The 23337-nt window shown below is 42.7% G+C and overlaps 1 protein-coding gene across 3 annotated transcripts in view; it reads right to left on the minus strand.

Annotated features, from left to right (window-relative positions):
- Window positions 1-1471: 1471 nt before the first annotated feature.
- The window catches only part of LOC116327705 (NACHT and WD repeat domain-containing protein 2), a 62278-nt gene continuing 40412 nt past the window's right edge, over window positions 1472-23337 (minus strand). For all 3 annotated transcript variants that reach the window (XM_039601684.1, XM_039601679.1, XM_039601673.1), the window contains 4 exons: window positions 19673-19876; window positions 17844-17994; window positions 15385-15974; window positions 1472-9017 (listed from right to left, as the gene is read on the minus strand). In XM_039601684.1, the coding sequence (XP_039457618.1) occupies window positions 5121-9017; window positions 15385-15974; window positions 17844-17994; window positions 19673-19876 (4842 nt within the window). In that variant the 3' untranslated portion in view covers window positions 1472-5120. The remainder of the gene's footprint in view (window positions 9018-15384; window positions 15975-17843; window positions 17995-19672; window positions 19877-23337) is intronic.

The following is a 23337-nucleotide window of genomic DNA, read 5'->3' on the forward strand; positions in this document are numbered from 1 at the left end:
CAGACTGCGCCTTCCTCACACGTCTCTGCTCCCAGCGTGCTTCGGAGGAACTAGGTCAGGGCTTGTTGGTAGTTGTAACTGAGGTTTGGCGCTTCTGCAACCTTGCTGATGAGAGGAGAGAATACGAGATAACGAGAGATGAGACGAGCGGTCGTGCTCCATTGATGGGATTCATCGTAACTCTCCTCGCAGATACAATATTTGCCCGCCGGTGGCACAAAATTGATGCGATCTCCCTGTGCAAACACCCTGTATTTGGCGAAAAGCTTTTAGTTGGTCAAACACAGGCGGCTAAAGCATCTTACAACCATAGGATTCAGGGTTTTTTTCTCTCTTTTCTTTTGTTTTTAAGGCTCATACTGTGCAGAGTTTGCTTAAATTTCAGGTGCCCGTGGGGTTAAAGTGTTTAGTTGTGGCTGGTTTATCTGGTGTGCCACAGTGTACTTGTAGGGAGGGGGAGGGAGGAAGATATGGGTGAGTCACAGGCTTTCCCATCACAGGAAATACAGGTCACACTTGAAAAAACTACAAGGATGACAAAAAGGAGGGCTCAATGCTGCTGACAGTGAAGTGGCTATTTATAGGGCTGGGTAAATAAAAGGTAATGACATACTGTACCTACTGTAGGACACACATGCACGCACACACATCGGCGCACCATGTGACCTGCAGAGACCTCCCACTGAACAAACAAAGTGGTGTAATTATAAGCCCGTGTGGCTCTCCAGATGAAATGTGCTAGCGATAGTCAAGCCCTTGTTGTCCTAATGACTGGAAGCAGCCCCAACAGCCAACAGACATGAGCTCACCGTCGTTACAATGGGAGGCGTGGCCAAGCCTGTGACTGCTGTGGACCTGATGTTGCTGTGGAGACAGGACACACACACACACAGTCACACACACGGATCTGCTTAGAGTTAGACCACGGGGAAATTAAAATGGTAGCCCAAAGCAACAGGATTTTATTGGCTAATCACGGCTTGATCCTGGATGTGTTTACGGTGCAGGTTTGTGTGTCTCGGCGAGCATGTGCATGTGCAGGGCAGTGTACAGGTGCGCCGCGCACGCATCGCCTAATTACAATGACAACGTCAGCCGGCGTTGGAGAGATATTCACCACGCTTGTCTGGCATTGGGCATCTTGTGCAGAAGAGCAATTACTGGCCTATCAAATCATTTTACAGCTCGGTTCTGTGTGTGTGTGTGTTTAAGGCTGTCAGCTCTGTCAATGTTTTCTGGCTCTCCGGGGACAAAAAAAACAAACCTTCATGAATTTCCTGTTTCACAGCATGCTCTGCAACTTCATTTACAGCTACCGGTACTTCAGGAATGAGCTGAGCAGAGCTTCTCTTGACACACAAGAAGAACACTTTCATTTCTAAAAGAAGACACTCGATGACAATGTGGTCCAGCAACCTCTAGTTGCAGAACGAAAACAAAAGAAAAGGCCAGAGGCGGTGGCAGCGTGGAGGCAAAAAGTGAACCATTTTATTACATTAAAATGTTTCATACAAACAATGCATACACACTAGGTTCATATTGCTTCAGACATAAGTTTCTTTTTCTCTTTGAATTTCCAGTTAAACAACTCTGTAACAAAATGTAAGTACAACATTTATGAAAATATAAATCTCTAAACAGGTAAGTCAGTCCTGACGATACAAAGAATACCATAGAAACATTCATTACCAGTATGTCAACTATGAGTTGCAAACATGTAAGTTATTAAAAGTCATTCAAGTTACTTAACATACAATAATACCATTTTACTGGCTTCCATATGGACACATTCAAATATACTCTTAAACTGGCATTCCGATATATTTTATAAGAGGACTCTTTTTTTTAAACTTCTTTAGCAAAGATAGCAAGTTTTTCTCTATCATAAACATAATCACAGTCAAACACTGAAACGATTTGGTAACAATATAATTACAGTACAAGCCTCAGAAACAACTGTCGACAAAAGTAAATCACAAACTATAATCGGGACTTTGGCAAATTACTTGAAAGAACATCTTTTTTTAAACTCTTGAGTCGGAGGGAAATAAAGTGTTTTAAAGCTTGGTGCTGCTACTTAGTTTGAAATTATCCAAGGGCCTTTATCTTAACTCTTCAAAACTGGTAAACATAGAATAAGATGGAATAGCCCTTTAAAAAGTATATGTCAAAGTGAAAGTGTGTGTTTGTTGTTTCCGTCATGCCTCAGTAAAGTTTGGACTCACCACAGCTCAAAACTGCTTGAGATAAATTCAATTACAGTCATGCTTTGAAAAAAGAAAAGCCACCCATGGCACCTGCAAGGTACGAGCTCAAAGATGTTCCAATATTCCTTCAGACTGTCAGCTGATCTCAACAGTTTAACATGTCATAATGTTATCAGGGTCAGATTTATCAAGCAAGGGTCAAAAAGATCAGAGAGAGACACAAATGTTTAAAGATGGCCGTACTTCCCACCTCTCCAAAGAGCTGCAGCAGAAGATAGAAATACGCTACGTGGACGAAAGTACTGAGCCAGCAACACGCTACAGCTACAGGAGCTGCTCAGCCATGCAAACCCATGCGACGAAGCTCCCAGCACACAGTTTTTGTGCCGACGTTAATGCCAGAGGAGGTTTGGAGCTCAATCAACAACCGCGCTTTTTATTGTTAGGTAGTCTGCCACTTCCTGCCTGTGCTGCTGGGGTTCCTAAACTCCTCATTTCCACCCACACTTACAACTGATTGTGGAATAATCTAGGAATTTTTGCAGATTTGTTGAAACAGTGGAATCCTACTACAGCACTGTTGATCATATTGGCACTCAAGACTGAGCCATAAAGTTGTGCAAACTCAGTAAAAGTAAAGTCACTAAACTTTGTAACTGCTGTTGCAGGTGATCACTGAAAATGGGCACAATGTTACTTCTGGCACGGCACACAGTTAATCTCTGCCTGCACTTCATTTGATGGCTCAGTTGATTCTCTTCTGTCCATCCTATGTGCAAAATTCAATTAGTGGCTCCATAATATGGTACTTTACACTTTTTTCTAGAAAGAGAAAGACCCCTAGTTTGATCCTGGGAGGAGACACAAATGCCTCGGCAGTTGCCGGCATAAAAATCTGCCAAATCAAATATGTGGAACTACCCGCTGGGACCCCGTTTGAATAAAGGAGTGGCTGAAAGTAACCTTCAGTTAGGGTGCACTATTACATCTGCAAGATTCTTTGGAACCCACTATTGGCCAACTCTGTCTAATGCCACTGGTGCTCAGTCTGCTCTGTTAAGGAGGTGTTGCTGCTCCCCTCCCTGCTTTCAACATATGGACGGGTTGGAAGGTCCCAGGCACCTTGGACCACATAAAAGTTACTGAGGACAGGATACAAATCCAATTCTGACTGAAGTGGCCTCGACAGGATTAAAGTAATGGGTCTCTTCCCGCTGACTTAGATAAGGGGTTGGTCTTGTTAGCACTAGTTTTAAGGGCCCGGAGGTGTTAGCAAGATGGCTGCTGAGTGGTGAGATTTTCTCCTAGAATGACTTTAATAGAGTTCAGAAAGAATTTAGAAATCACCTTCTGAAAAGTTGTGAAAAAAAACAGCATGAAAACTAAAGTTGGTGAATGTGTAAGAAAAATGTAACAGTGTCAACGTGGCACGCAATTTGAAACAAAAGCAAAAAGTCCAACTTAAAAATGTACATTTAAAATGTAACTTCTGCTTTAGATCTGTGCTGAAATATCCACCACAAGATACATTTTTCCTCCACATTCACAATCTTCAGCGTCTTGTCCAAGGTGTTTTACACAGGGTGACAAACAATCTCAAGTACCGACCCATATTTAATACCACCGATTACCAAAGCTGTTCCACTATGACGTCAGCTGCTAAAACGACAGCATCGACATTTTTAATGATACCAGGCACATATGAAGAGACTCTAGCATTTCAAGTGAGCCCGCTGTAGCCTGCAAGTGCCTGAATAGCTTGTGTCTTTCTGTAGATAAATCTTAAGACAAACCTAGATCACTTTCAACAATTTATACGTCTCATATGAATAAATCTAATAATTTCTCACAAAAACCACTTATAAAGTGCTTCCACCTACAGCCTACACTTCTAAATATATTCACACGGCCGAGCTGTTTCAGAGAAACACTGGGCTAATCACTCTTTTCTTTAACACTGAAACACTTGAACAAACGCCACTAAACCTAAAGCAAATACACTGGTTAAGGCGTGAATGTGCATGGTGCTATGCTACACTTTTATGCTCAATAGTGGTGTTTCCCTTAAAAAACGAACAGCAGACAAACTGATGGAACTGCAGGCAAATTCACATCCAATTCACGTAAACTGTTCCAAGAAATTTCTACAACTATCGTTACAGCAATGCCTTCCATCTCCCGCGTTGTTGACCGGTACACTGATCGTTCACATCTGGCCTCAATGCAAGTATTATGCAACGGTGCGTAGACTGTGTGTACAAATTCCCTGCATTTTCATAAATCTTGTAATCTGCACATAAAGAACATTTTAAATTCCAGGCACTCACTTTGATTGCATTAAGCACAACATAACTTTTTTGTTTTGTTTTTTTAAGGACAAATTGCAGCAGCCAAAAAGAGATATGTACATATGTTCATAGTTCTTTCATTTTGTACAGTACAGCCTGATATTAATACAAACATGAATATACTCTTTTACGAACAACAGTATGGCTTAATGTGCACAATATAAATAAAGATATGGTAGGATGATAGTGGCTAAGATCACTGGAATGGCCTTGTAAATGTTTGAACGATACATCTGATTCATAACTTTGTTCTTCAAATGCAAAAGGACACATAATGGCAAACTAATACTTCACACGATTTACATTTGTTTTCTTTTGAAAAAACAGTATTTTCTAACAGTCTTAATGCGTAAAACAAAGTGTGTCGTAAGCTGGAAGTAATTCATACATAACTTGAGTGCAGCGATAAAAACCGGTCGGCCCATTAACTACCCATAGGGCTGACATCTGCAGCTGAATCACGTGGCTGTAAACAAGAATCAACTGCGACCCCAGAGATTCTAAGCTTTGTCGCCCGTCTCCGCCCTCCCACCTTAGCTCCTCCCGCTCCTCTGTTCTCAACCCGTCACTGCAGCAGTTCAGTCTTTTTCGTAGGTGTTGTCGACTCACCTTCTCCAGAGTCGGACACGTTGATGGGGCTGTCCCTGGAAAAGACCTCTGTCGACTCTCTCCAAATGCAGTCGGCAACAGTCTTAAAGGAATGATTGCTGCATTTGGGACGGACCTTCTGAGAGGCATTGTTGACAATCTGGCGGCTGTTGGAGGTGGCTATCTTTATCTTGAGGGCAGCATCCACACGATCCACTACTGTGTACGTGCCAATGCTGCCATCCTCAAAGCCGATGATGATGTTTAGCGCTCGCTGGGAGAGAGACAGGAAGGTGGGGGTCTTGTAAAGCGAGCATGTGCCAATGCTCTTGCCATCGGCAAGGCGCATCACGATCAGGTTGGACACAACGCCCGCGTCGTCGTCTTCGTCACAGTTCCGGAAACATATGTATACAAGGTAACGTCCATCTCTTGATAACTTCTGACGCCAAATTATACCCGCGGCATGAACAAGCCTGAGCTTCCCACTGTGAAGGTCCAAGACGTTAATATTCTCGTCACCTTTGGAGACAATTCCTAATTTCCCATTGGGTGAGATTTGGAAGTCCTCTAGATTTTTGAGGAAATTGGCTGGCAACTGGACTCTCCTACAAACAGACTCATCTGCAACGCTCCAGATGAAGACTGTCTCGGTGGATGTGATGAAGACTACACAGTCAGGACAGTCGGGAATGAGTTTGAAGTTGACAATGGTAATACCATCATCGCAGACAAACTTCTTTGATACGCTGCCTGACCACAGGCTGACAGCGAGAAGCTTGTTTTTTGACGTTCCCACAAGGAAAGTGTTCGCTGTGGTGATCAGTGCATTCTGGAGGGTAACTAAGATGTTGCAGACTTTGTGTCCCGTAGCAAGCCTCCACACTCTGGAGGCATTCTGCTCACAAAGGGACACCACAAACTGGTCATTGTGCGTAATTAACAATTGTGATATTCTCTGTCCATTGATGCGGAAGATGTTTTCTCCTGTGTTGGTTTGCCAGACATACTGACTGGACTTGTCATCCGAAGTCACCATGAGATCCCCTGAGGAGGTTAGGACACAGTTCTCTACTATGCCCTCGTGCTTAAAGACTGTCTCAATGAAGCCAGTGCTAAAGTTCCACTTGTGGACAGCTTCTGAGCCGTCCATGGTAAACACATAGTCCTCTCTGCCAGACAGCTGCAAGGTCTGGATCTTCTTCCCTGTTTTGTCAATGTTGGACATGGCGGTGATGATATCAATGTCCCAAACAGACAGAACTCCACTGCTGGCAACCGAAAGGAGCAAGTTGTGGTGGATTGATTTGATGAGTTTCACGATAGCCCCTGAGATCTCAATCAGGCTAGCCATGCACTGTCCACTGTCTCTCCTCCAGACAAAGATAGAGGAGGTATTTTCCATGGAGGCCACAATGCTTTGGCCATTCTTGGAGAGTACAGCAGCGACAAAGCGTTCACTACGTTTGGCTTTAAACTTTTCTACCATTTTCCATACTTTTGTGTCCAGCACCTCTATACTTCTAGCCTTGCAAATGAGAATGGAACGCTGGTCTTCCGCTAACTCAATGCCCACTACTTCGCTCTCATCCCCTCTACAATCATAATCCTCCATCAGCTTCGGGTTAGTGACCTCTTTGGTGTTCCACACGGACAAACTGCCTTCATTGTCAATCATCACCATTTGGTTGAGAGTGTCGAGTACAAGAATGGACTTGACAAACCCTCCAGAAAACTCAGACGTCACAGTGGCCAACTTGTCACCATTTCCAAGATGAAAGATGGAGACCGTGTTGAGGTACTGGCCACAGAAGGCATACATTCCATCTGGCGAGCACTGAACACAAGTCACCTCATACCAGCAGTGGAACTGGTACAAAGGCCAACCATAGAGGAGGTCAATGACGTTCACATCTTTACTAGCCTCAAGCCATGCCAAAGCATGATGGGTAGATAAAGTAAAACCATTAATGAAGGCAACGCCACCAGTGATGCCAGCATGCTTGGAGCCCTTGATTTCAACCTCAGATAAAAGGCAGGACTTGTGATTATCATAGATGAGCAGTGTGTTTTTAGTTGTGGCCACAACCAGATACTTCTCATCAGAGGTCAACCTGATTCCCAGCACAACAGATCTGGCTGTGTCGATCTGCCGTAGAAGTTGCCTGCTCTCTACATCCCAGGTGCTGACAGATCCATCTTCCAGTGCTACGAGGACTATGTTTGGGGCTAGAGTGGGCAAGATCTCCACAATCTGCATGTAGCTGGAGCAAAGAGGAAGCCTCTCTGGACTGTAAGTAACATCCATAGAGGAGTGGAGAGGCACAATAGAGCAGTACTTTGGGCCATCTTTGTCACACTCCAGAAGGAGGTGTCTGAGTTTAGGCAGGGAGGTGACAACTGGCAAAAGTCTTTGCTGCAGCTCTGCAGACAGCGACGCTGGATTCTTCAGCACTTTTACTTTGATGCTACGGAGAGTTGTGGCTAAAAACTTCAGCTCTTTCTCTTGGGTGTAAGTGTAAGCTAGGTCAATGTCTGTTAGAGCCTTTTCAAACTGGCCAATCTTGATCATTGTGTAGAGCCAGCTGAAGTTCATTATGACACCAAACATGAGGTCATCTGTACGCCCACTCCTGGTAAGGTGGTACACCAGCTCTGTCATTTTTCTGTGGTTGACAAAGAAAATGTCGGGCTCCAAAAGGTTGCACTGGAACACCCAAGGTTGTTCAGGAGTCTGTCTGTCATAGGAGTACTTATCAGAAGATGTCTTTTCATGGGACTGCTGATGGTGAGGGTTTTTGTGATGAGAAATGTTCAAGGAAGTGAAATGGTTGTTATCGTAGGTAAAGATCTTCTTTCTGCCCCCTGACCATGCCCCTAGAAAATACTCAGCTAAGAGGCTATGCATCTGATGCACGTCCTCCTCATTGCTAAGGTACAGCTTCTGGGCAATAAGGTGCAGGTGCCTGTTGGCCCAGACCATCAAAGTGACGTTCCGTACCTGACGTTCCACCAAATACCCCTCAAGCTCCTCTCTGAGCTTTGCAATCAAGTCATAGGCGATTCTCAATGGGTTTTTGAGATAAGTTGCCACAATGACATCACCGAGAACTATGTTATCAAGGGACAGGATATCTTCCAGCTCAACTTCAGTTAGCCCAGCCTTGGCCATGGTGATATACCCTAGTGCTCTGAAGACAAATCGTTGGCCTAACTTGTTTTCCACAGAGTAGAACAACTGCTCTATGCTTTCATGCACCGTCGAGCAGAGCGACCTATCGTCCACATCTTTATGTGACCTCCAGTGAACTACTTCCCTGTAGATGAGGTTAACAAACATTGGCAAAGTACACTTGGCAAGTGCCTCATTGACATAGATCTGTTGGCCTGAGGTGACCTTTCTCTTCACACCCAGCAGCTGCTGCTTTAATGTCTGACTGCAGACTTTGCGGTCTCTCTGGATCAATTCAACGTAATACCCCTCATCATGGATGAGGTGGCGAAGCTTCTGGAGGATGCCGTGTTTATTGGGCAACGTTGACACCACAATGCGGACCGTCCGAGGGAGGTGTATGGGGAGCCACCACAGCTTGCGAGCTTCATCGGCTTCAGAGAGCTGCTCCAGGGCATCTAGGACAATGACCAAGGGCCTGTGGAATGACGGTTCCCCTAAGAGGTTGATCAGGAGTTCCTTCATCTCCTGAATCTTGTTAGGCAAAAAGTGAATCAGGCAGCGGTAGTTTAATGCAATCTGTTCACAGATGCTCTGGAGGAGGGTTCGTAGGTCTGTGGAGAGCTGGCTGGAGCCGATATAACGAACAATGACCACTGGGTCGCTTTCAGGGCCCATCTCTTTCTGCAGCCACGTGTAGGCCTGAAAAACAGCATTGACAGATTATTACTGTGGATAATTCCAACATGGAAACTATTTTTAATCATTTTCTAGTTACTGGACATGTGTAATGTGTAACACTCAGTTAAAATATTCTGTGAATGACAACTACTCTAGTTTTGAGGCTATAGTGATGTTATAATTTCATTCATGAATTCATGAGATGGCCCAGCTGAGATTTCGTCTGACATTAAAAAAGTTAACTGACATATTCAGGGCAACACGAAGACACTCCACATTTGACTTTCAGTGAGTTTGAGAGAGAGGCAGAGAAAAAGACAGACACACACAGACAGATTCGCTCTATTGCGTATTTAAAATGTTATGTTTTACATGTGTTTGCGCCTCCATTTCTCATTCTGCGGGTAAGGAATGTGAGCAGACGCTGAATTTATAAAACTGTAAATATCAAAGACCAAACATATGTGTAGAAAAATCATTTAACATTTTTCCTCAAACAGTGTCTGGCACCTTTATTTAACTCAGCAGGCAGAAGATAACAGCCTTTATTTGAGGCAGGTTTACATTAGAGCACGGCTTTTGTTTCTAAGACCTTCTGTTTGAATAGTATGCTGTCAAATACAAAGTCTCAGTTTCCTGTGCTCAAAGATAAATATTTTTTAAAGTTACTGCATTACGCCAACTGTACTATAGCACATTACAATGACAGACATCATCACAACAGGCTGTCTTTGTGCACAATCGGTTTATTTTTGCAACACTGCATTCAAGGTGTCCAGGCTTTTATTACCAACATAGAAGTAAAAAATATGAGTTTAAAGGACTTTAAAAGCGATAAAACAACAAACTCATAACATTGTAGCAAATGTTTAAAAGCACTACTTTAAAAGCAAACTAGTGCTGGGGGTTTACATGGTAATGTAAAGAGCCTACAATAATACAGAGAAATTATAAATAATCACATGACTCCCTAAGTACTTGTTGACAGTGGGAAGAAAAAACTTCCTTTTAACAGGAAGAAACTTCCAGCAGGAAGGTATTAACTGTGCACACTTCTCACGCACAGCTGTAATCACATGACTGACTTACATCAATGTAAGACGACAGCTAACAGTAACATAGAAACTTTTCAGCAGAGCAAACAGTATAGCACACAATACAAAGGATTTCTAACACTAGGAACTGCACATTTACAAAATGTACGCAAGTTAATGTCAGTGAGCCAGGCAGCATAACAGCCTGTTAGCAGCTGTGAGGAGCTATGTTCACACAGCTGCAGGATGAACAAAAGAGAGCAGAGATGCTCCAAAAGAACTTCTGAACAGGCAGACAGCTCCTACACACACACACACATCACCTGGGCACCAGGTGAGGCAATGACAATGTGTTACTCAAGGCTAACAGGCATTTTTCGTGGTGGCAAAATAATCTGTGCTCCAACCTTATAGAAAGGAGTCCATTTTTAAAGCTTCACTTCACAGCTTTGCTGTGGGAACTTGAATGCCACGGAGCCAGATGCCACAAAAAAACAGCGTTACATCTATCCCTTTAAGGACTGATTTTCTAGCTGTGTAAAAAAGGTTTAATTTCTTTTAACAGAGCTTAAGTGTAGATTATTTATTGTTTTGGCTGTGTGGATCATTCTTTACATCTAACTAGAATGATTGTAGCGTGTGTGTGTGTGTGTGTGTGTGTGTGTGTGTGTGTGTGTGTGTGTGTGTATATATATGTATATTAGTGCTGTCAAAATTAACGCATTAACGCAGATTAAGCCTTTATCTTGATTAACGCTATTAAAAAAATTAACGCTATTAAAGCATCTGGAGTGCAGAATGATTCAAAATCCCTGAAATGTTTCTGTCAACACATTTCAGGCAGTTTGTGCAAGTAGAGTTATCTTCACACATGCGCAAATGGGCAGGTGATCTGGTAATGACGGGCAGCTGCACCAATCAAGTCAATATGGAAGATGATAAATGCACATTGGCCCTCTCGATGGGAAATTTGAGTATTAAAAAAATAACAAGACTGAACTGTTGACCGATATAAAGTATTATGCACATTGTGCAAGAAGGAATTTTCTTTTCAACGAAGCACTTCCAGCTTAAAATATCACATTAACGCGAAGCATACGTTAGTCGGGGATGCTGCTAGGATTTTAGCTAACGCGTCACCCAGCTTCCGACAAACCACTTACTGACACAACTGCCAAGTGGATTGCAAAACATCTGCAGACCTATTAATACCGCTGAGAACACGCGCTTTACATAGCTTTGATTACTCGTTTCAAGGACTTGAAGTGCCTCCACAAGAGTGACAGAGAGAGAGTGGATAAATGTTTACAGAGGTTTTTGTTAACATGAATGTTCAAGATGTTCAATAAACATGTTAAGTGTGTATATTTTCCCTTTTTTCTCGAGTCTGTTTGCTCATGAAAAAAAGGAAATGCGATTAATATAGAATAAAAATTAATGATATTTAATCGTGATTAATCAAAATTAATCCACACTAACCCTGTGATGAATCTGATTAAACATTTTAATTAAAATAAATATATATGACACTAATATATAACATATATTATATATTAGTGTATACTTGAGAGAACCCGTGCTAAAAGAAAACTATTCAAATTCTCTTTGAATTTAAGCATACATTCTTTGTGTTTATTCTCCATTTACTTCATTATATTCCATAAATGTCTGTTGCAAGCCTAAATATAACGTTTAAAAAATGTAATTGCAGCCAGGCCATTGATCAAGTCATTGCCATTAATCGCAATTAATTACAGAAAATTCTGAGATTAATTAGTTAATTTTTTTTTTATCTATTGACAGCACTAATATATACACACACCTCAAGATCTCCACCTTTACGGGTGTGGAAATCTGATCGAAACTCAATATGAACGTCATCACACATACAGTGTTTATTAATATCATCATTTTTCAAAAACATTTATTATAAATCTCAATCTAATATATATTATGTTCAGTTATAGTCTTCGTTGGTGTTTGTTTCACATGTTATGTTTCATAAGAGAATAACAACCGTGTCAAATTCCTGAAGGGAGCATTTCTGAAACGATCAAAAAAACAAAAAAAAAAAAGGGCGTATCCAAGAGGGAAAATTAATCTATGTCATAACTTAATGTAACCAGAAACCTCTTTTAACCCTTTGCCATAACTTTCAACATCATTCAGTCGTCCTGGCGTGCAGTGACCCAGCGTGTAGTTACATTTCCCGGGAAGTCCATGTCAGGTTACGTGGAAGGTTACGGCGTAGGGTTCAAAGGGGTTTCCAGCTCCATGTCCAACTGGAATGAGTCTAAATCGGCTGTTACGGGTTTGAAAAGTGACACCAATGAGGAAGTGCCTTTCAGCCTGCATTCTATTTAATGGTCACCAGGGGGCGACAGCTGTGGTAGAAAGACTTTGTTAAGAAGTCTATGGCAAAGCGGCCCTCTAAAGGCTTTCCTGCTGATTCAGGCGTTCCGAACACATCCAATCCAATCTTTGATTATCCAGGACATGCTCATTGGCCAACAAGGTGATTGATAAGTGATAGGCCAATGAGCATGCTGTTTCACTGTCATATCCACTCTTTGCTTTTAAAATACCAATCTGACAGCGGGGAAAATGTTGATCTCAAGGCTTCAAAACAGTACTTCTGAAACCACTGGACGTAGCTACATCCATCTTAATTACAACCAACTAACATACATAAAATACAACATAACCACAACAGAAACACCACACAACTATAAAACGCACATTCGTTTTGAAAGTGACTTGATTATAAATGTGCATAACTTTAATTAACCCGATCCTTAAGTAGACTAAATGCCGACGATTATCACGAGCCGCAAACTCAGCAGCCTCTAAAGACTCATTCCTGCACAGCCAATAATCTCTAACTGTGCCACAGCAGCCATTCCACCGTTAGGAACCCATTACCTATTGCTGTGTATTACGCTATTAAAGTCTCCTTAACAGCTAGTTTCATTTATCATCCGATATATTTATCTTTATTCTGCAATTGTGTGTGGTTTGGGTGATGATATGAAAATCTGTTTTATTTCCTCGCACATCTGTTATCATCATAAAACACGACCGAGGCCTAAAGCTACTCTGAGAACTGCAGTATTTAAGCTCCAAATAAAAAGTCCAGTCTTTGTCATTTCATTATTTTCAGCTACTTAAAGTGTGCAAAGAAAATCAGCATTACTAGAAATGAAACTTAATAAAACAGCTGAGAGTCCAAACTCTAACACCAGTGTAGGACATTTGGACTGGGACTCAGTGGACTGGCTAAATACTACATTATATTGTAGTATTTAACTGCATATAGTTAAATAGATATGCAGTACACCTCATCTTCAGATGAAAATGAAGATTGTGTGCTGGCTGTCCGGGTCTTCTCCATCACAGATGCTTTACAGAGAAGCAGGGTAATAAAATATGCTATTTAGAGGAAATAGCTGATGGTTATTAAATAATCATTTGTAGCGTTTACATTTACTCTTCTCTCTCCACAAACAAACCACAGCGTGGAGGAACACAGATCTATATTTTCCAGCAGACCCAGTTTGCCTAAGCTTGGATTCAAATGAAACAAGCCCAACAGGCCCAGTGTGAGTCGTGCCCACCGGACTCGAGTGGCTGCAAGCTTCTACACCTTATTAAGCCCCTTGAATCTAATAGCATCCCTTTCTCATCAACCCCCAGGCCCACCGAACACTTCAAATACATTTATTTTCTTACTAATTTGCTGTAAGTGGCTGGAGACTAATACACGGGTTAATGCTGAAGTTCAAACTGAGCATTGTTGTTGGTACCAGAGATGCTGGTGTGAGTATTCCATAAACTGCTGATCTGCTGGGATTTTTCCACTAACCGTCTCTAGATTTAGAGAGAACGGTCTGAAAGAGAGAAAGATCTCTGTGCAAAAAAACGCCTTGTTGACGTCAAAGGTCATCAGAGAAAGAGCAGACTGCTTCGAGCTGATAGGAAGGCAACAATAAGTCAAATAACCACTCGTTGCAGCTAAGATATGCAGAAAAACACCTGCGAATCCCTGAAGCAGATGAGCTGTGGCAGCAGAAAACCACATTGAGTGCCTCTCCTGTCAGCTAAGAACAGGAAACTGAGGGTAACATTTGGAAAAAGATTCTATCTCACCAAAACTGGAAAATAGAAGATTGCAAAAATGTTGCCTGATCTCATGAGTCTCAATTTCTGCTGCAACTTTCAGATGTTGGGTTAGAATTTGGTGTAAACAACGTGAAAGCAGGGATCAAACCTGCCTTCTATCAACAGTTCAGGCTTGCGGTGGTGTGATTGTGTACGGCACACTTTGGATCCCTTAGTACCAACTGAGCATCACTTACACACCGCAGCCTGCTTCAGTATTGTTGGTGACCATGTCCATTGCTTTATGACCACAGTGTACCATCTTCTGATGGTAACACAATCATCTCAAACTGGTTTCCTGAACACGACCGCGAGTTCACTGTACTCGGACGGCGTCCACAGTCACCAGATCGTAGAAAATAGATAAGCAGTCCTATAGCAGTTAATGCTAAAACTGCTAATGATTAAAACTGTAGTTAAATTATTTAGAACCATAAATCGTATTAATGTTGCTGTTTAAACTGCAGCTTCTTCTTACACCCTCCCACTCATCCTTTTACTTTTAAACCTCGCTTTAAAACTTTTCCTCTCGTCTCCCGGTAATCTTTAACGCCGAACTTTAGGCTTTCATCATCATTTTGTTGCACCTTGTAACATTTTTATACCACCTCTATAGCTCCGCTTTTGGGCAAATACTTGTATGAATGGTGCTTAAAATAAATGTGAGATTTATTACAAAGGTTGGACAGGAGGGGTGGATGTGTGGGTGTCTGCTGTGTGATCTTGGCTACAGTGTGATCTTAATGTAGCCGGGCGGCCAGATGGCACACAAAAGCCTGAGAGTGAACAGAGAGTAGGGTGCATGTGCACAGAGATAAGTCCACACACACACACGCTGGCTTCCACTGAACAATAAATGCACCCACTGCAACTGTTTTAATAAGCAAACTAAAGCGCATTTCCAGAAGTTCCACACAGATGTAGGCAAATGTGTACACACACACTTGCATGGCTTCGTGGGAAATTAGAGGCATGTGTATGGTGATGGACTGCCTCTTGGCAGACACACAGATGGTCAAGCAAGCGTTTGATGAGAAGAGATGAACAGTCGCACGCCCCCTCATACTCTGTTGTACAAAGATGGACACATGCTCGGATCAGACAGACAGACGAGCGCGAACGCACAGCGAGAGCCAAAATGAGAGGAAAACTGAGACGTGGGTGACACAAAAAAAGTTACCGCCTGCATGCCTCACCTGTTTTGCCACCTCGGACAGCAGCAGCGTCTTTCCGGTGCAGGGTCCCCCGTACACCACTAGAGGGCTCGTCCTGCTCCCCTTAGACGGCATCAGATACTCCTGCACATAATCCAGAGACTCGGTCTTGTACTCGTAGAGGGCCGCGTAGGACTTACAGAGGGACAGGTGCTGCAGGATCTCGTCGTACAGCGGGTCAGTCTCCGTGTCAAAGTTCTGCTGGACCGTGGCCTGGATGATGTCCACCATGTCCTCGTAGAACTGCTTGCACAGACCTTCTACATAGTGGCTTTCCACTTCTTGTGAGTAGCCTAACTTCATGTCGCAATGGGTGACAGAAGAATAGACGCGGAGATTGGAGGCGGCCACGACCGTGGGGATGAACTCATCCCGCACCTTCAGGAGGCGTTCGTAGGCCTCCTGGTTGCGCATGACCCGATCGCTGCTGACCACGATGTCCATGTAGCGAGCCATCTCAGGGAGTTTGGCGAAGCGGTCAAAGTTGGAGATCTTGCGAATGTAGCAGACACATTTCCTGAGAAAGGCAGGCGTTTGTTTCCCAAGGGCAAAGTCTAATTCATCCTCCAAGGCTGAAAGAAGAAAAAAGACATTTTTTAATTAATCATATTCGAGTAGCACAAAACCCACGGCCGGATTACACCGAGCAACCTGCAAAGGTAAAAAGTCTGACATGAGCACAGCCGAACAGGTTTAAGAAGCTTTTAGCTTTCCATTATATTTCTCTTGAATCTTATTCACAAGAAGGTTTGTAAAACTCATACAAGCCAGCTTTACTGAACTGTATCACAGGCTCGCCCACAAAGAGCCCACTGACTGAAACTCTGCTTTTAGCAGAGCTCACAGGGCAGTCTGCTAATGACGGAGGGGAAGAGACAAAGAGTGAAAGAAAAGCTGGGAATTCTGGGAGACGGCACAACTTCCTCCACAGACTCTTCAATTAAAGTGCATAAAAACTAGAAGCTTCCTTGTTATCTAAAATGATAAAACGCTAAGCGACACTCCTTAATTAGCTTGTATTCTTCCTGATTTTCACAATTTAAAAGACTAAACTGTGCCTGGTTGATAAGACTGTCATTAAAATGTCATTAGTAGTGTGTTGCTTGCACTGTGACAGCATTAGAAAAGAAAAGCAGATTTCTTGAAGGATTAGTTCCAAAAAATGGACAGCCTTTTATCGAGGTGACTTTTGCAGAGGGAGTCAGAAAATTAGATGCAACTTCAGCAAGTTGATATGATTTTATTTTTTTTATTTTATTTTATTAATTTTAAACATGCATTAAGGAATATGGCTGCCCTGAGAGTTCATTTAGAGTCATATTCTATTACTCATATTATATACTTGCAATGACACATTGTTCTGCAGTCACACTAGGAAAAACATAGTTGGAGACTGCAGCTGCAACTGACCAGAAGTGCTGTGGCAACTTTGTGCAATTAACTTGCAATCCTTGCCTTTGAAATAATTGCTTCTGAGACGGGGACCACGTCTGCACCACTTGCAGTCAGTTGCTGTCTTCAAAGCAACTTTGGTGCATCAAGGTGGCAATAAAAAAGAAACAAACAGTCTCTAGTATTCAGTTAGTTTGTGATTGAACGCAGTCACGTTATCAACTGTGTGAAATCTGCTTGTGATGAATGAAATGCAAAAATCTGTTGCCGTCTACTTACAACCAGGGCAAGTGCCACCACATACATCTCCATTTAGACACGCCCCTGCTGCTATGGGGCACAGACAACACAGAAAACCATCAGCTTCTTTCTGATTAAAAAAAAGGAAAAAAAAAAAGAAAAGGTCTGACACTGCAACACGCTGCTTGGATAAATAACTCGGAAGAGAAGCGACTATGTGATCGATCAATCACTGTCGTCCGCTGAGGTGACTCTGATAGATCCTGATTGCATCTCATCTCTTGTTATCAATTTAGTTACAAGGTGACAGGCTCACTTATTAAATATACGGCCTTTGCTGTGTGATTTTCTGTTCCCCACAAAGGTTAATGTTGTTTTTATTCCAGGCTGGATAACTCACAGTTGCAACCTTGGCATATAAGTGTTGTTTAATTGGGTATTTAATGTCGTGCGCTTATAACAACTTTAATTTAACTTATTTATTAGGAATAAACTCACTGTGTGTTTTTTTTACTGTAGCAACTGAGGCTGCGACTAACAAACTTTTTTCATTATTGAAGAATCAGCTGGCTTTTATTGTAACATCGTTGTAACAAACCCAAGCCGACTTTTTAAAACTCAAAAACATCCAGCGAGGTATCACAGAAGAAACTAATCAATTTTTTAAATCTAAAATTGCAATAATTCTCAAAAACCAAATGAAAAGCCAGAAAGATAAAAGTCCAGCAGACAGAGAGATGTGATCCTATTTGAAAAGAAAGTATCGAGAAAAGTATAACATGAAAAGAAAAAGCAGACGTGAAATTTACCAGAGCAAAGGAATTTCTTGGCCTGAGCGCTCTTCATGGTCCCTTTCTCTTGAAGCTGCAGCACCGCCGTTCGGAAGATCCTCTTGATCTCCTCTGACACGTTCCTCCAGGCCTTGTCGTTCTTGGTCTTGACTGCGCTGCTTGGCTCCATCTAAGCAGAAGAGGGGGCAGAGTGAGGACAGTCTGACTGCACAGCATGGACTCTTACCATGTACGGAGCAAGTGCTGTCACTCGCTTCTGTGCAGGAAGAGTGCAAATATGTGCAGCGACACAGGAAACATTCAAGTGTTTCATATGAAACAAGCTCATCATAAAGCTGACTTTAGCTCCTCTCCCTTTAGGTTCATTTTATTCTGATTGGTTGCCACATGCAAACAGAAGGTTTGAACAAAAGGGGGTGGGGCTTCTTTGCTCATAAAGATGAACCTATTAGAGCTATTCCTCTAACTGAGAGTCACTCAAAAACTGTCTACAAAGGAGCATGGATGGTCTGAAGAGATTACTTGTACTTATTATATATGCCTCACTAGTACCAGATTAGACCCTGTTTTGCCTTCAGGACTGCTTTAATTCTTCATGGCACAGATTCAACGAGGTCCTGGAGACATTCCTCAGAGATTTTTGTCCATACTGACACCTTTGGGATCACACAGCTCCCATTCATCCCAAAGGTGCTCTACTGCAGCGGTCCCCAACCCCAGGGCCATGGACCGGTACGGGTCCGTGAGTCGTTTGGTACTGGGCCGCGCGAGTTGAGGCTCGGGTGTGAAATTTATGGTTTTCGGGGTTTTTATTGTTATTTTTTATTGTTAACTCGGTTTCCCTTGGTCTTTTCCCATGTGTTATGGATAAATCCTCTTTTTTTTGGAGTCGGTACTGGTTTTATTTTGTATTTATGTTGTATTTATCCACGACACCTTAAAGGCCGATACGTGAAAATACTGTCGGACGTAAACTGGTCCGTGGCGCAAAAAAGGTTGGGGGCCGCTGCTCTACTGGACTGAGATCTGCTCACTTGAGTACAGTGAACTCATTGTCATGTTCAAAAAAACAGTGTGAGATGTTCTGAGCTTTGTGACATGGTGTGTTATCAGAAGATGGGTTCACTTTGGTCATAAATGGTTGGACATGGTCAGAAACAATACCTGGCTGTAGGCTGTGCTGTTTAAATGTTGCTCAGTTCGTACTAAGGGGACCAAAGTGTGCTAAGAACATATTGCAGCAGAAATCGAGACTCATCAGACCAGACAAGATTTTTCCATCGCCATGTTCGAAGTCCCTAAAATCATCTTTCTTCCTCATTCTGATGCTCAGGTTGAAGTTTTTGACCCTACAAATATCTGTGTTAAAAGATGTGTGAAGAAGTGTACCTAAAAAAGTGGCTGGTGTGTTTATATATGACAGCGAGTAAGGAAACGCAAAACGACTGGTTCCCTTTAATGCTTAAATCTTGAATTTTCTCTGTGATTATTTTTATCATCACAAAGTCTTTTTTTTTTTTTACTTCAGCGAGACTCAAGGGAACATCAACATGGTGTACTTAAGAAAACTGAGGCGTACTACCTCTTGAAAGTTAAAGGCAGACCTTGGACGTTTTATTTAAAATAAATGTTGCTAACAGATTCTTCAAGTGGCTTTTCAGGCTGATTTGCAAGGATGTGAAACATTTCAAAAGACAAAAATAAGTTCATTCATCGACCTCAAAGAAGAGCTGTTCTTCTTTTCCCTGCATGCTGAAATTTAATTCATTTCACACGAAACTCACAGGACACGAACGCCTCGAGCCTCCTGTTAGTGTGACTGAGTGCGATTGAAGCTCTGGACTCACAGAGTTCTGGTAGTTCTTGAGCATTTGGGCTTTGGGTTTGAGGTAGTATGCGGGTGGCACCGAGTTTTCATCCCTGCAGTACCACTCTTCTAGGATGTGTGTGTCCAGCCCCGCCTCCACAGCTGCATCCAAGATCATCTCAAACTCGGCCGATTCCACCTCCCCCGGCACTCGGATGCTGCCGTACTTTTCTCCCACCAGACCCTGATGGAAAGAAAAAGGAAGGAGAGAAAGGAAGAGGGCGTGAAAGGTGAGAAGGAGAGGCGGGAAATGCGTCTCGTCGCGACCGTTTCGGGGCTCTATTTTTTGGATCAGTGGCGCAGAGTGAATGGCGAAGTCAATGATGCGCACAGTGCGACTTATTTAAGGCAATTTCAGAGCCACGGGCGCACACGCGGTGCGGTGGGGACATCAAGCAGCCACTTTGTGACGGCAGGGATGTAACTGCCGCCGCAATCCCCACTCCCGTGTGCACCGTGCTGAGCGATGACAGCTTTATCGAGGATGGAAATTGCATCACGCGACAGTTACAGTAAGGAAACGATGCGCCTCTTTTCCCCACACAGAAATATTTATTCGGTGAGGGTTCAGAAATAATGCTCACCAAAAGTTAATCACTATCACACAAACATCACAACATACAGGGCTGTGAAAGAGAGACCTTTAGTTCACAGAAGGATAACATGAGGAGCTCATTACACAGTCTGGAGACACAAGCTTTCCACCAGTTAGTTATTTTATTAGTTACTGTTTGCTTAACCCTTCATACATGAGCCAGAAACACTCAAGACATTTAAAAAGCAGTTAGTCCTAACACTGTTTCACCTGTTCTGCTGACTTCTATACACTTATGTTCCCTAACAAGTCTGTCTTTTGTCCGGTCTTCCTTGCCTCATCCCCAACCAGTCGCAGCAGATGGGTTTGGTTCAGTCAGAGGTTTCTTCTGGTTAAAAGGGAGTTTTTCCTTCCCACTGTCGCCAAGCGCTTGCTCACAGGTGGCTGCCTGATTTTTTGGCTTTCTCTGTATTATTGTAGGATCTTTAACTTACAAAGCGCTTTGAGACTTCTGCTGTTGCGATTTGGCACTATTTTAATTTATGAATGGATCCAAAAGAGGGTAAATGGACTGGTTCTTATTTAGTGCCTTCTTACTATACATGAGCACCCAAAGCGATTAATACATCATGCCTCATTAACGAGAATTTTTTTTGCACAAGGAGCAATTTGGGCTTCGGTTTCTTGCCTATGGGTACTTCAGTATACAGACTAGAGCAAATCGTCAACCTTCTGATGAGTAGATGAGTTGCTTTACCTCCTGAGCATCGGTTGAGGCAGTGGCTTTGAGTTGACGTTCTCTCGTGTGTGTGTTCAGATGCTTGTTAATGCGCATATGAGCTAATTACGTGGCAGCAACTTGATGTTTTCAGACATGTGGACATGGTCCACATGTTCTATCTTGATGCTATATGCTAACCTGTCAGTATGGACTGATGATTACACCATGAGGTGGATAAGCAGTATACGCTTTTACCCACAGAGCTCAGAAACTTTTTTTCGTGACAACTCGATCAAATTTTTGTCTTTTTACTTGAACAGAAAGACTTTTTGACTTATTCCAACCAAGTGCTAGCAATATGTTACTAATGAAGTGGCCGGCAGGTATGCATTATTTTCTGTTCATGCTGTATGCAGAGGTGCAGACAGGCAACCCCTGGAAGTGATCTGTATTGCAGTGGGTGGGCAGTACACAATGAATACCGTTGTTGTATTTTTAATATTTCCTAAACCTATGCTAACACGATGACATGAGAAAACTACATTTCAAATTCTTTTGGTGCCTGTTAACCAGTATTGTACATGTCCACAGGCAGGTTTCTGCACGGAAGCATGAAAGCGAAAGTGCTCCGACTCTCCTGCCGGCACAAACACCGACCTGTCTGCATCCTACTTTCAAACTGAAACCAACCCAGTGGCTAACATGCAAACATTCCTATATATTATGGAAATATATACACCTGAATGTATGTCAATTGAAGAGGGAAAAAAGGCATGAAGCTGCCATATTACACGAACAATGGTCATTTTTCAGGAGTTTGCAGAGGCATCTGATTTGCATAAAGCAGGCTAGGCTTCAGTTTCATGCAAATAAGCAGCTGCCAACTCGAAACTCCGTGTATAAGGCATGATGAGGTAGATGTTTTTATTATAATACCTGTTCTGATTTTTCCTGAATCTTGCCTCTGACATGTGCTTTCAATACAGTAACAATTAAAATGACTTAAAAACTGAACATTTTCAGATGTTAGCGCTGTTGCCTTACAGCAGGGAACGTTCTGGGTTTGAATCCACCATCTGGCTGGACTGCGTTTGTGTGGTTTTACCACCTTAGGTATTCAGGTTTCCTTTCAGAATCCAAAGAGATGCAGTTAATGAGGACAAGTTATTCTAAATTGCCCGTATATGTGAATGGTTGTCTGTCTCTTTGTCTCTTTCTTCTAGTCCTGTCACAGGGTGTACCCCATCTCCTGCTGTCTCCATGCAGCTGGAATAGGCTCCAGCCCACCTGCAACCATGAGGGTGATCGAAGTCAAGCATATATACATATATAGATATAGATATATTCAAATAAAGCAGAGTACACCCTTAAACATAGGAGACAATCTGCTCTCTATTTTGCTCAAAAAACAGATTTGTTCTGCTGGTGCACAAAAACATTTGAATGACAAGCGGCTGTAAAAATGCACAGACATGAGCCAAATTTTCTAATTCTCAGTAATAAGCAGTATTAGGGAAAATAAGCAGATTTGCTTTTCATATAGAGCAGACGGGGCTGTTTTGAAGGAAAGGAACTGAATGCACTAATTAAAGGGAAGTGTGCGGATTTTGAAGTAGGACTGTGAAATTGAATTTGTGTGCTATAAGTAAAGGTTATTATCATCACCATCATATGCCAAGCCAATACCCACAATCTCATCCACAATCTTCTAAGTCAGATGCAAGAACACTGCAAAGAGTGGACGAATAATTAGGCAGCATCGAATCAAATCACGGCCTTTTCATCCCGCTATTATCTCGAACTCCGCGTGGCATATCTGCCAAGAGTTCCAGTGAGCCGTTGAGCTTCCCGTCAGCTTTGGAGTGACAGCACATTCAATACCACTAGAAATCATCAGGGACATTTTCTGGCGCCTTTCTCGCTGCTCTCTATCAGCCTCATCTGAGGACAATGAGAGCAAAAATAAATAAGATACTCGAAGACCTCCTTTGTAAAACCAGCTGATCTTTACTCCTCGTGTCATGACACAGACTGTGCGAGCTACAAGCCAAATGACGGCGAGCTCCGATAAGCGGGAAAGCCACGGCGACGGTACGCCCCCCTCGGCAATGACTTCTTGTTCTCTTGGCAGTCGCAGTGGGAGCAGATGCAGAGAACGATCAGATGACGGCATGTGGCGCGGTCCGTAGGACGGCCTACTGTCGCCTGTGTGAGACTCATTTACATTCAACCAGTTTTGTGTCCATGTAGCGAGCGTTCGGTTGAACGTACAAGATGGTTGTGTCAGTTGCTTCGTCGGGGGAGGTGTGCCGTGTTTGAGTGCAACAGCAGATTAAAGATGGTGCTCTGGCAACAAAAAGCAAAGCTAAGGGCTTCTATGAAACAACAG

This window comes from Oreochromis aureus, linkage group 3, assembly GCF_013358895.1.
Source record: "Oreochromis aureus strain Israel breed Guangdong linkage group 3, ZZ_aureus, whole genome shotgun sequence".
Lineage (NCBI taxonomy): Eukaryota > Metazoa > Chordata > Actinopteri > Cichliformes > Cichlidae > Oreochromis > Oreochromis aureus.